The sequence below is a fragment of the Elgaria multicarinata genome, chromosome 9 (genome assembly GCF_023053635.1).
Source record: "Elgaria multicarinata webbii isolate HBS135686 ecotype San Diego chromosome 9, rElgMul1.1.pri, whole genome shotgun sequence".
NCBI classification, from domain to species: domain Eukaryota; kingdom Metazoa; phylum Chordata; class Lepidosauria; order Squamata; family Anguidae; genus Elgaria; species Elgaria multicarinata.
In genome coordinates this window covers 84,120,595-84,134,598 of record NC_086179.1, presented here as the reverse complement: position 1 = coordinate 84,134,598, position 14,004 = coordinate 84,120,595, and the positions used below count along the sequence as shown (strand labels likewise).

The 14,004-nt window shown below is 40.5% G+C and overlaps 1 protein-coding gene across 2 annotated transcripts in view; it reads left to right on the top strand.

Moving 5' to 3' along the window:
• CACNA2D1 (calcium voltage-gated channel auxiliary subunit alpha2delta 1) overlaps positions 1 to 14,004 on the top strand; it is a 488,318-nt gene that overhangs the window by 329,451 nt on the left and 144,863 nt on the right. For both annotated transcript variants that reach the window (XM_063134222.1, XM_063134221.1), the window contains exon 7: positions 10,074 to 10,205. In XM_063134222.1, coding sequence (XP_062990292.1) covers positions 10,074 to 10,205 — 132 coding nt within the window. The remainder of the gene's footprint in view (positions 1 to 10,073; positions 10,206 to 14,004) is intronic.

The window sequence follows — 14,004 nt, the reverse complement described above, 5'->3', positions numbered from 1 at the left end:
CCTAGACTGAACCAGTGCCTCTGTATTGCAGAAGTGATATTTTTAATCCTGTGCTGGGAGCATATGCTGTGTTCTCTCTGTCGCTTTGCCTAGAGATGATTCAGTATATTTACCCATTTCGGGATGGAGTTTCCCTGAGAGTATTATGCTCATGATGTTCTTCAGTCTTGCCTTTCCCTGCAAGGCTCTTCGACAGAAGTTAAGTGATGCACATTTTGGAACAGCAAGCATGATGATACTCAGAAACATTTTCCTGTCCGTTTAATGGGGCAAAGGGGCTTATATAGACATATGCGTTCTTCACTCATTTCTTGCAACTGAAGCCCAGGCTGAAATCCCATCTCTGCCGTAGACTCAACTGCAAGAGCCTCCCATCTGCAAGATGCAGATAATACCGCCGACCTACCTTATAGGGTTGTTGTAAGGTAGAGGCATTAGCAGAGCAGATCCAGTCTTAATCTGCCCTTCCAAGGTTTCCCAGGCAGCTACGTCCTTCCCCCTGGGCCTACCCAGTTTCCCCCAATGGCCAGTCATTTCCCAGCTTTTTCAACTCCTCCCATTCTAAAAGGTTAACATGTTTTCCTAAGGTTTAGTTACTGGCAGAAAGAGCCTTAAGCTAAAATATGTTGACATAGTTGGATTTTGGGCCCACACAAAAGAGATTCTGCACCCCTGATGTAAAGATGGCTGAGTTAACCCTAAATAAAAGTGAGGTATTATTGATATTTTAAATTTCTGTCCTGATACAGACCCTTATTTGCAAGCCACCTTGAACTTGATTTTTAATAGGTGGGATGTATATATTTAAATGAACAAATTATTATCATTTGCTACAAGCAGAAGCTGAAGCCGTGCATGACACGACTTACATCACGTGCTTTACATGTGATGTGTAAGTTTCTGCACCCCAATCCTGTCACGTAGCCCTGCTTTGAGGACCAAAATGTTTGGATTGCATGTCTGGCAACCCGGGTCTCTTGTGGGATACTGACATGTTTTCTGGAAGCATGTTGAAAGTTGTCTTTTAATGTCTGTCTTGGCTTCCTTATTATAGTATTTTAACAGATACAAAAATTGGCTTTATTTTCCTAGTAGAATTAGTGTTACACACCGCAAGCCCAGGAGTGAGGATAGATCAGAAATTCAACACAAATTAGTTTCACTGTTTATGTCATCAGTCTGTAGATGCAAATGTTATTGCTGAGGCAGTTGCTAATCTTTTCCTTTAACAACTTGATATGGTACATGCTGTCAGATACTATAGGATACATTTCTCAAGCTGCATCCTTGTAGCATTTGAATGATATCAGATTAATAGAGCCATGGCTGCAATGTATCAAATACTTTATGTGCAGAGATCATTGAATAATTGCAGATAGCAATCAGCTTATTTATGTACCTATTTATTTTATTTTATTTACAAAACATGTTCATGCCTAACAGCACAACTATCTGCTAGAGTGAAGTACCACTGTGGCTTGGATTATTGTCATCCATGCCATGAAAACCCCTCATTGTTGTGTGTGTGAATTCTCTGACATGGTTGACAAACCTTCAAATCACACGGCCACAACTTCATGCCCTTGTGGTCCCCGGCTAATGTCTGAATGAGCACTAAGGTGCTCTCATTGTCACTGAGGTAAAAAATGCAGTCAAGGTGCTTATAGAACATGCTTTTGAGGACTAAAATATATATTTCTTTAGAACTGATGTCCCAAAAAAGCTTTTTTGAAATTAAACGTAATAGTGGCTGAATGCACTCTGCTGTGGAAAAGCTTTATGGATCTCCTTAGATTTTAGTAACTGTTCGAGCTGAGAGTGGCCTTTTTTATTTTCTTAAAAAACATCTCTCCTGAGTTTTTTGAATGGTTTTGTTTTTCCAGGCTTCAAGTAGTGGTTCAACCAATCTGTTCGCATTGTGTGGTGTGGCAATTTAATTAATTTCCTTGACAGAGCACAAGAAAGACTGTGCACTCAATTTTTGTGCCCTTCAAGCTGTTTCCAACCAAGACTGCTGTCCTGCTTATAGTTACTCATACATACAAAGATCTCATACTTGAATGTAGGGCCATATACATATACAGCTGATGGCAGCATGGCACCTAGTTGTTCCTAAGGCAGAGCTTTTGTGTTAAATGTTGGATCCAGAGAAAGGCAGTGAGGACCTCACCATAGCCAGCCCCATTCCCTCTCTTCTTTAGCTCTCCAGGGAGTCTACAGTAGTTCCTTCCAGGTTGACAGTAGTTTCCACAAACATGATCAAGCAGGCAAGAAACAACTATCTCTTGCCCTTTTCCTCCTCTCCTGCTTATTAAGTGAGGGCAAGTGAAGGTTCCAAGCAGTTAAAGAACAGTCCTAGAGCAGCTTCTTAGCTTACACATTCAAAGAACATTTTACCCATGTGATGGCATGGTGAACTGAACAGAGCCAAGAACTATTGGGGTAACAGCTCTGCAAAATAATGCTCAGATTCTGAGAATCTTTGAACAGTTTTGATTCAGTTAAAACAATTTGTGTGATCTTATTTCATAATGCCTTGAATGTGTGTGTATTGCCTGAAATCCCCACTCTTTCAAAGAGATAATGCCTGGTTTGCACAACCCAACAGCCTACCAAGGACTGATTTACCCTCAAGGAGCTGTGGCATATGCAGGCCATCATTATGAATATGCAACCAGGGTTGTCATGTGGTGCGAATCTGGACTGTGGGGGTTATTTTAGGGTTGAACAATTAACTCACATTCCATTGTAGGGTGTTTTGCCCTCAAATAACTCTCACCGGCCAGGCTCATACAATATTACAACAAGACAATCCGGCAGTTGGGGTTACATATTTATATGGTGGCCAGGATGCACCATAGCTCCTTGACTCTCAGTGGACAGTTGTGTCATGTGAACTGGCCCAGTGGCTGGGTTCACACATACCTACCCATGGGGTTGTTGAATTCTAGGCTGCTGTGCAAACCCAGCCATGAGGAAAAAATGGTTTGTTAACCACAAACAACCCCGAAAGAAAAAACCTGGTTTGTTGTTAGGTTGTGAACTCTGGGTTGTTTAAACAATGGATTACCATTATGCCTGAACCCAGGGTTCACCAGACTACAGAGGTATTGGCCAAGATTGGTAAAAAAAATCCTAGCTGCTCTACATGCCAGTACTACAGTGCTACAAAGGCATTTGGCATACAGGAAGAAAGCAGGGGGAGGGGAAGAGAAACAACCCAGGTATTGAGAAGTGTCTGCTAGACAAACCCTGGATAGAGATAATCCATGGGTTAAATGAACCATGGATTAAGATTATATGTGAACCAGGTCAACATTTTACTAACAATCCAACACTAAATGATGCGAAGAAGCACACACAAATTTCATTAGTGAATTAGGGATTTGGGCAATGTTTTTGTAAAGCAAATTTTATCTAGTCTAAATTCAAAGATCTCATTTAGGCATGCTCACAGGCATGCGTAGTAGCCTAGTAGAGGTTTTGACTAGCTTTGCCATATCAGAAACTGCTTTGGGAAGTTTGATAAATTTCAAAAGTTAGGTGACATGGTGAGCTGTTCAAGTAATACAAATCTAGATGGCAGACTTATTTTTATAAACAGCCTGGCTTCTATACCATATTCATTATTAACTGTATTTTCATCCTCTATGCACTCTTCATATAATATACCTATATAGAGATATGCATATATAGCTACAGATATATCTAGAAATGTACAGCACATTCATTTTGACAACTGTAACACATTAATATACCTGGGGAAAAAAACAATGAGCCAGCCTCCCTAAATATATGATGAAAACACAATACCTCCCATTGCACTACAATGTAGTCCCTTTTTAAAAATATATATACATGAATGGCAGAAGAGATCCTTTCTCTTCCCTCTGGTATAGCTGAGTTGCTTCATTAGGGAGCCAAATGTGACATCTTTTCTGAGATAGTAAATAGCTGCTAGGCTTTTCAAATAAATGTGAATCTTTCTACGCAGCCAAGGGAGCAATGCATTGAATAAATCATCAAAAGTATGTTTTCTTTTAGCTCTGTTTTAAGAAAAAGCCACAATGTGGTGTTTTATTGATTACATTTCTAAGTGGAAATTGAATCTTGGGGTTGTCAAGTCATCTGACTCTTATGTACAATAGAGACACCTCCACACAACAAGTAAAAATTATAGCATTTTGGTGGAATTAGTAGAAAAGGATAATGGTCATTAAGTCATAAGCTCAGAGGTCTTTGCTTGCTGATTGTCAATCCAGGTAGCAAAACTAGTGCCATAAATGAAAAGCCTTCTCTTCTCAGTATATGGAACTAATGTTTTATTTAAGTTCTCTAGAAGCTGTTTTTCCTACCAATTATAAATCAAAATCCTGTGCAATGAGGGGACAGAATGTCAATTTCAGTAGTTTTGCTGTGTCACCCTAACATTTCACTGTTACAGGATAATAATAATAATAATAATAATAATAATAATAATAATAATAATAATAATATCAGTCACCGTTATCAAATCAAAAAACTATACAGAAAACCTTCAGGAACTGGGCCTACCAAAATACATCCATACCAACGTTCAGAAAGCAGTCATACTTAATACATATTCAATAGTCAGGAAATTCTTGAATCAGTAAAAGACAGCATGACCTGGCAAAGTCTGCCATGTCCATCTAGAAAAACCGCCATGAGCAAGAAAATGATGATGATGATAATGATGATGATGATACAGTTTTTAGGAGAAGCAGTAATTTCTAAGTATGCTATGTATAACTGGAGAATGTACAAAACTGATTCTCAAAAAATTAATATTGCTAATGGTATACCAGTAAACAAGCTAATATGATCAAAATGATTTATGGTGCAATCCTATGCACCTTGAGACAGAAATAAGTCCTACAACTACCAGCATCCCAGCCCACCATGTTAGGAGTTGTAGGACTTATTTCTGTCTCAAGATGCACAGGATTGCACCCTCAATTGTGTTTAAGAGTATGATCAAACGTAAGTTGACACCTATCGATCTAGTTGCTGGAGAGAATGTGAGCAAAGGAGCACATACTTCCACATGTGGTGAGACTGTTCAGTTACGGTGACATTTTGGAAGAAAATATTTGAGAAAACATCTGGTCAAAACTAGCATTCACAGGTTAAGACAGTGGAAGGATTCAGATGGTATCATTGGACCATTGGTTTGTGGCCATAGCTGAAAAGTGAACACATCTATTCTGACTGGCAAAGAAACAGAAAAAAGATTAACTCTTTCTTCGCTAAATGATATTTACTTATTTATTTATTCCACCTTTTATTCCACCTTTTTTCTTCCAAGGAACCCAAGGCTGTGTACATAATCCTCCTCTTCTCAATTTTATCCTCACAACAACAACTTAGGCCTTAGCTAGACCTAAGGATTATCTCAGGCAAATGGAGGGGTCGTCCCTGCCTGCTCCCGGGATCCCCTGTGTGTCATTTGACAGCACAGGGATGATCCCAGTACAATCCTGGGATATAGGCCTGGTCTAGCCATGGCCTCAGTGAGGTAGGTTGGGCTGAGAGTCTGGGACTGGCCCAAAGTCACTCAGTGGGTTTCCATGGCCGAGTGGGGACTAGAACCTGGATCTCCTGGCTCCCAGTCCAACACCTTAGCCACTACACCACACTGGCTCTTCTTTGTAAACAGACTCAAGGTGACTGCAGCCATAGGTACATGGCAGAATATGGAACAATGACTGATACAAAACAGCACAAGATGTACCCACATGACTAAAAGGAAAACATTCCTTTAATTTGAAGGTTCATCATATCCTTCTTAACATATCCTCTGACATGTCAATAATGTGTAAAAACAAATAAATAAATAAATTGATCTCAGACTGTTAACTTTTAAGTTGTTAGTGTTACTTTATTATATATATATATATATATTCTAAACTAAAAAAAATCATACACAAAAAATGAATGTATGTCAACATGCTCTGTTCTGCTATAAACATTTAATGTTATTATTATTATTATTATTATTATTATTATTATTATTATTTATTTATTTATATAGCACCATCAGTGTACATGGTGCTGTACAGATAACACAGTAAATAGCAAGACCCTGCCGCATAGGCTTACAATCTAATAAGTTGTAGTAAACAATAAAGAGGGAAGGAGAATGCAAACAGGCACAGGGAAGTGTAAACAGGCACTGGGTAGATTTTTCTGTTCCAACTGAGTGATGAAATGGTGGGTGCGTGGGTGTATGAAAGAGAGAGAGAGAGAGAATTTGGAAGGGTTGGAACTGTGTGAGATTTCCCAGCTACAGCATACAAAGAGTTTTGTAGCACTGAAAAAGGGTAACAACATTTATTATGGCATAATATTTCCTCATGCATTTGACAAAATATGCACTAGTCTATGAAATTTAGTCAGCCATGATAAATTTGTTAGGGTGGAATCCTATGTACAGCTGGGGCATACTGGAATTTTTTTTTTGTTTGTTTCTAAACATGCATAGGATTGTGCTCTTAGAATCTTAAATGGGCTGTTTTCCTAATTGACGTGAATCTTAACTGGCTCATTAATACTGATAATTGTACAAAACTATGTGTATCTAGGATAAATAGATGACTTTTTTATGGAAATTCATTTCTCTTTTTGATGTAGTAAGTGAATGCATTCTTATCATTCTTATCATAGATCAAAGTAACATTTTCCTTTTGTGCAATTATTAAAATGAAGAGGAGTTGGTCAAAAATTGATACATTCACTATAGGGTATGCCCTGAATTCCATTGTTTTCTGTTCAAAGATGGTCCTTGTAGTGTGCAAGTTATCTCATAGAATCAAGGCAGAGAGGGACTTGATGTGGTGTATGATTCTTAACTGTGTGGTGGCATGTTTCTATTGGTTGTTCTGTTGTCAAGGTTTAACAGCATTCTGTTTGTAGTCTGACAAATTCTAACACTCAGACTGTTAAAAAGACTGATCGAAATATATTTGAGCTCTTTAACATGCTGATTTTGAGGGAGGGAAAGGTTCTTTATTGATCCGTGTGTGTGTGTGTGTGTGTCTCCCTAATAGCTGGACTCTGGGGTGCAGGTGATTAGGGACAATCAACGCTTACCATGACATTTTCGAACTCCATTAACCATTTTTTTAAAAAGTGAACATCATCTCAATAGAATCCAGAACTTTAGAAATAAAAATCGAATGAAAGTATTGTACAAAGATAAGCCTAGAGGAGTTATACATCTACATATTTGTGGGTTGCATGCTAGAGAGATGAAACTTTTATTTTATTCATTTTAAAGAGGCTGTAGCCCAGAAGGATGTCAATACTCCAAATAACACTTCCCTCAAAATTACAATAAGACCCTTTCCAGAAATCAATGTTTTAAAAGTTTGGTTTATCCTTAAAAATGAACTTTTCCTTCATATATTTAGTATCCAAAAGATAAACCGGAATTACTTGTAATAGTTAGATATTAATTTCTAGTTTTTTACCTGCACTAACTTCCATATTAGCAAGGCCTTGGAATGTCGCTAAAGGTATAAACCTTTGTATTATGATGCTACAGCTACAGCCTTGTCTGAGAGCTAAGAGTTTGCTCCAATTTGAATTACTTGTGGATCCCATATAAATGCGAACCAAGAGCTCTTATGAATAAATGATGGCATATTCTGAAGGCGGCTGTTTGGTGAATTTGTAATTGAAACCCCCCCAAACATTTTTTGCATGCATGTTTACCTTTCCCAGCCCCCCCTTTTCTTTAATCCTTTGTTAATGAATGTATAGTTTGCCAGCTTTGCAACCTGTTTACCTCCAGCTTCGAAACACCATCAGAAGAGACAAAGAAAAAGTGATAATGCTCCATCTGACAAATAAAACCTTGTTCTGTTCCAATTAACTGAATGCCAGCTGTTGCCTAGCAGGAGTGAGTTATTTTGGGGTATTAGGGATGCATTTATGACTGATTAAAGCAGAATGAAAGGAATAGCTATTTATTAGCATCAAAATTAAGTTTCATTGTCCCCCCCCCCCACAATTGTTTATTAATGCATCAATGTTCATTTTGGGGCATGGTCCTATAGCACCCCTAAATCTATTTATTCTTTAAAAAAATTATGTGTTGCACTCTCTAATATTATTTTTTGTGTGAATAGACCAAGAATTGGCCAGGGTCAGTTTTAGGAATCTTAAATTCTATTTCTTTGGCCACTTAGTGTTTATCTGATCATGCTTATGAATATAAATGTTCTTGTATTTCAAGTTAATTCTGAAGCTGGCCCAGCTCATGAATATTAATGCACACACAGCTGATCTCTCTGCAAACGATCACATCCATAAACATGAAAACACTGTTAACTTACAGTAATGAGCACACTCTTGGATTTTGGTCCCAACTCAGCTTTACAATTCTAATGTTACAATTTAATGCTATCTTCTCCTCCTCCGTCTTTTCCCTCAATCCCTGTGGAAGCTGGTTTATTAATTTAGCATCTCCCCAGAAAAGGGGACCTCTGTTAACTGTTGCAGTTGACTCTAAACATAATCTATGGTCCTGCTTTACACTTTCGTACATGAATATGCTATGATCATTGAGGCCATAGTTACATTCTCTGATTTAGCTGTCTGTGTGAATAGGATGTGAGGTCTGGGGAGCCCCACCAAAGATAAGATGAGATAGGAATAAGATTAGAGACCTACAGCTAAACGGGTTGCATCAGGGCTTGGCCTTGTGGTCTGGGGATGGCCCCAAATGTCCCCAGCCAATGATGGCAGGAAGTGGCAGCCGCTCCTCCTCTTTTACCAGTGATGGCTCCCTGGTCAAAGGAAGTGTTGTGGCAGCCAACTGGTTGAGGCTGAAGCCTCAAGGCATGCCATTCTGGCTGATGGGTACTATTGGCTTATCTTTGAGTTGCAGCATTTGATCTAATCTTTGGATCAAAAGTCTTTCGGAGGGAGGGACATGGCTAATGTAGACCCGGGGACAGAAAAAAGGCTGCCCCTTTCCCACTCCTGTACCCTTCTTGGCCATGACCTCTACCCAAAGCCAGTGTCTGATTGGTTCAGATGCAGCTACTCAAAGTTTAGCCAAAATCAGCAACATAATTATCAACCAAACCCATTGGACCAGTGAGCTGCCATGGTGCTTCCTTTTACCAGTGAGTTGGCACTGGTAAAAGAGGAGGAAGACTCAGTACCCCCAGAGAAGGAGGAACATCTCACATTCTTCCTCCAGGTTAAAAAAACAACAACTGGACTGACAGGGCAGGAAAGCAACTTGTCCGGGGCTCCCTCAAACGAAGCAGCACGTCTTGGTTGGTTGAAATACATGTGAGAATATAAGCTGCTCCCTCATTGCACTTTAGGCCTCATTGCCCCTTTGGCTCTCTGAACAACCGTCCTCTCTTCGGATGAAATGTATTCAATGAGTTTGTACACTCAGTAAAAGTTACTACAGTACGGTGATACATTTCTGTAACACAGTTTAAAATAAGTTTACGTTTGTAGCCCTTTTGAACATTTTTGTTTGGAAATGTGGGATGCAATATATGTAAAAGCACAATATGTCTTGGTCATTCCATCATGGGTCTGACTTCAGGTGGGGTTATGCCAATGGTTACTGGATAGACCTAAGAAGATATGTCCCTGTTTCCTCCTCCTTGCCCCTTGGCTATAGCAATGACACTGTTGATGAGGCATTTTGAGGCAGTGAGAGAGTTATCTGCTTTGCACAATCAATACAGCCCACTGTGTATCGTTTAACCCATGGTGAGCCACAGTGCATTTTGCATATTTAACCTCTGGCTAGGAATTGCTGCTGGATCTGAACCCAGCTACCATTGGTTGTGAGAGGATTAAACAGTTCTCAGATAACCCGCGGTCTGTTGTAGGGTTAACAAAACCGTAGAACTTTAGCAACAAGTGATACAGGACAAACAAAGTGTTTAAAAAGAAGAACAAGAAAAGAAAACATTGAAACAGTCCCACTAAAGTACCTAAGCATCCAGATTATTGTAGCATTGTTTTGGTATATGTAACCAAGTCTTTCTCATTCTAAAAATTTTCTCATTTTTTTGCAGCTACAATCGTATTGAATGAACTGAACTGGACAGCAGCCTTAGATGAAGTCTTCAAAAGGAACAGAGAGGAAGATCAAACATTGCTATGGCAAGTCTTTGGCAGTGCAACTGGCCTGGCCAGGTATTACCCAGGTAATTTGCAATCATGGCAACATAAATTCCTTCTTGCACACTTATCTTGTCGGTATTCACTTCTCATACAGATTAATGGACACACACACAGACACACACACAATACATAGTTGAAAGTGAAGTTAGAAGTATGAAAAATGGTGTGAGCAGAGAATTAAGATCCCCAATACCTAATTAACTGCAGTCTCTTCACCGAAAGAGAAGAAATCTCTGGTGGAATCTTGTTTGAAAGGTTTAGGAAGCCTTTGGCAGAAGTTCTCGGCATGAGTATCCTAAGAGTGGCTATAGTGGTCGCTTCCTCTAGCCCTGGGAGTGCTTGAATCAACTGCTAGGTGCATAATTTTGCCCAGTTAAATTAAGAGGAAGCACAACTGTTTCATTGGAAATGTTTGCCCTTATGAACTGTCGTCAGTACCTCTGAAGATTATGGCTCTGCCATGGGAGTTCACACTGATTAATACAGAGAGAAGGGTTTTGTTTTATGCATGCATCTGTTCTGCACTGTTCTGCTCTTTAGAGAATCTCATTACTATACCACAGTAATTAATTTAAGTGGGTGTATATTTTTAATGTCTTTAGGCCACTGGTAGACTCGGTTCAATTAACATATTCTAGGAGACTCATCTAATGCACTTAGCTTAATGCTTCTGCAAAGGAGTTTTTTTTTTATGACTACACCTTATGACTAGGTGTTGATGTTCTGCATATCTAATGTGCTCCGCACAATATCTTCATTTCTGATGTGGATTTGACTTCTAAAGACTATCAAACTTTTATTTAAGTTTCTAGTTCTTATTGTTGAAGAAAATAGGACTTTTAAGGGCTGTCCTTGAAGGCTCAGACATTAAAACAGATTTGGGTTGCTCAGGATTGGATAACAATGGCCATGGCTAAATGCAGGGGTTGGAGGGCAACAATGTTGCGATTTTATGATTGCGAGATTTTATGATCGCCCTCATCTACATGCAGTGTGCAACACCGCAGCCATCATTTTGGATTTTTTTTTTTAAAGGAGTGCACGAGCACTTGAACACAACGGTGAGTTCTTTTTCCTGGCTCCTCATGGTTACTTGCAAGGAGCCGGGACAACCTGTGACGATCATCTTGAGACTGCAGAAAAAGTGGGCTAAAAGGCTAGGGTGATATCCAGGGCCAAGGGAGGGACCATCCCTCCCTGTCCCTGGGATCCCCTGTGCGTCATGTGGATGCACAGGGAGGATCCTGGGGTGATCACCAGGATATCGCTTGGTCTAGCCATGGCCAATGTTTCTGCACACTTCATTCTCCCGTGTATTTTGGCCCCTGGGTCTCTACTGCTGTGCCTGCTCCTTATCCTGTATTGACCTATAGTCACACTTCATCATCTTAATTATTGTGAAAATATTCCAAATTAGGAAAAACTCCAATACTAAAACCAAAATGAATTATGGAAATGAAATTTATGCTCATGCACAAAATGTACATAATTCTCAAGTAGCATTTCAACTCCCTTTACATCTAATTTGGGTTTCTCTAGTTGAGGGATTTGGGGGGACTCAGGATACAAATTGTACTGTTTATTGTCCCTTTTTGTATCATAAAAATATTGTGCCGCTGACAAGTCCCTAAACAGCTTGAGCCTAATAAATTGTTTCCATCATTATCCGTTCAGAGCCTCCATTGGTAGGTCTCCAAAGTCTGTTTTTCTGTGATGTGTACTGCGAACAGCTTGTGGAGTTTGCACTTCTTTACATGTCCTTCCTAAATAATGCCCCATTTCCTCCCTTCCCCCCTCCAAAGCTAGAAGTTTTCAAATAATATTCCCTATCCATCTCATTTTAATTTGTGATTAAAGCTTTGCGTGATTCATTCTTTTGATTTAAATCAATTCTATCTTTCAGATCTAATCCAATTATTTATTTATTACATTTCTACACTGTTCAATAGCGAAAACTCACAACAATTAAACCCATGAAATGAAACATGATAAAATACAATCTACAAGTTTAAAAGTTTACAATTACAATATAAAATGAAAACCAACATGTGTAGGATCATTGATTTTACCATAGACGTAACATCAGTTTGAGATTTAGTTTCGGAATATCTAATACTTTGGCACTTCTGGCATAGCCCAGATTCCATGGAATGATTTCAAAGAGCTGGATCTTACATTACAGAGTGGCTTACTGCTTTCCCAGGGATGCTTCCCACACCACTCGAGGAATGGAGGAGCTTTTTGGAAAGAACCGCTTCAGTGCTGTGTGTGCATGTGCATGCATGTATATATGCCAAGGTTGGTCAGAAGGTAGATCATATTCTACTGATTGCTCTCTGGTTCATTTGTAGTAGATTATCAAGAGTTTCTGACTGTCATGTCTAGCCCTGCTCCTCCTGGGTTGGAAGAAGGTGTTTCAGGTGATCAGTCAGAATCAGACTCTCAAGTAGGAGGAGTCGGTGCCAGCCTGTACCAGAGGGGGAGAAAGCTCTCAAGGGCATTTCACCAGCTGGTGGTGAACTCTCTCCAGAGCTTATCTTGTCAAGGGCAAATAATACACAGTCAGTGGGAAGCCAACATTCTTCTGAAGGCGAGAACATGGACAGGTTAGCCGATCCTAGGGTATGCCACAGACTAAAACAGGCTGAGCAAAAGGAAGGCGAGAGAAAGTCAGCCCGGCTCACATCTTGTCAGAAGCTGCCTCAGAACATGGGGGAATCCGCACGTTGTTCTGAGATCACTTCTAAGTGACCCCAGTGCGGCGTGAAAGCGATCGTGTAACTGGCCTTTGGAAGAGCCGACGAAGAGACGTCCTTCCCGCCACCGCCGCCACCCGCAGACCTCCTCGCTGGCTGGGACGGAGAGCTCGGGGGAAGAAGGCGGGGTGGAGAGCTTCTTCCGCTCTCAACCCCACCTTCTTCAGCCGAGCTCTCCTCGCCAGTCGGCGAGAAGGTCTGCGGGTGGCGGTGGCAGCGGTGGCGGGAAGGACGTCTCTTCATCGGCTCTTCCAAAGGCCAGTTACACGATCGCTTTCACGCTGCACTGGGGTCGCTTAGAAGCGATCTCGGAACAACGTGCGGATTCCCCCTAGTCTCTCTGAAGTTAACATGTCTTGGGAAATGGCTTTCCATACTCCTTGAAAGGACAATTGTCTCGCTTAGTTTGCGTAGTTTTGCCTAGGGGAAAGTTCCAAGAGATTAGACTCTCTTCAGGTGGGAAGAGATGTTTATTGCTTACATAAAGCTGTGTGGATTACTTAGTAGGCCTTGTTATCATCTCCTAAGAAGGGAGGAGGTTTTGAGAAACACGACACTGAATCCCAATTGTTTACCAGTACCAATACCAATACCCAGTTGTTTAACAATTTAGCAGTAACTAAAAAGCTTCCCACCCCCGAATTAGGTTGCTGAAAAGAATGCTTGGGGGAAACCATGAGTGGATTTTTGTAAGGAAGGTCTTGGTGGTTCTGATTACAAATGATGCTGATGCTGATTACAGATTTCTGGGCTGAACATGTGTTCAGTAGCATCCAGGCATCCTTAGCATCCTCTGCCCACCTGTGCCACTATTTTGCACCTGGATCCACTTGGTAGATCTCAGGTTTCTATAAAAACCAACTTTAGTAGTACCGTAGTATTAGATATGATCATACTAAATCCCACAAGGGTGGCTCAAGTTGGGTGTAGGGAAGGGGTGAAAATCCGTGTGGGCCAGCAAGATTGCTGGATGCCCCTGCGTCCGGCCTCCCGATCCCCTGCAAATGCTCCCAGCAGATTTTCACCCCATGGTCCCTTTGATGAGAAAGGGGGCACAGGTCTGGGC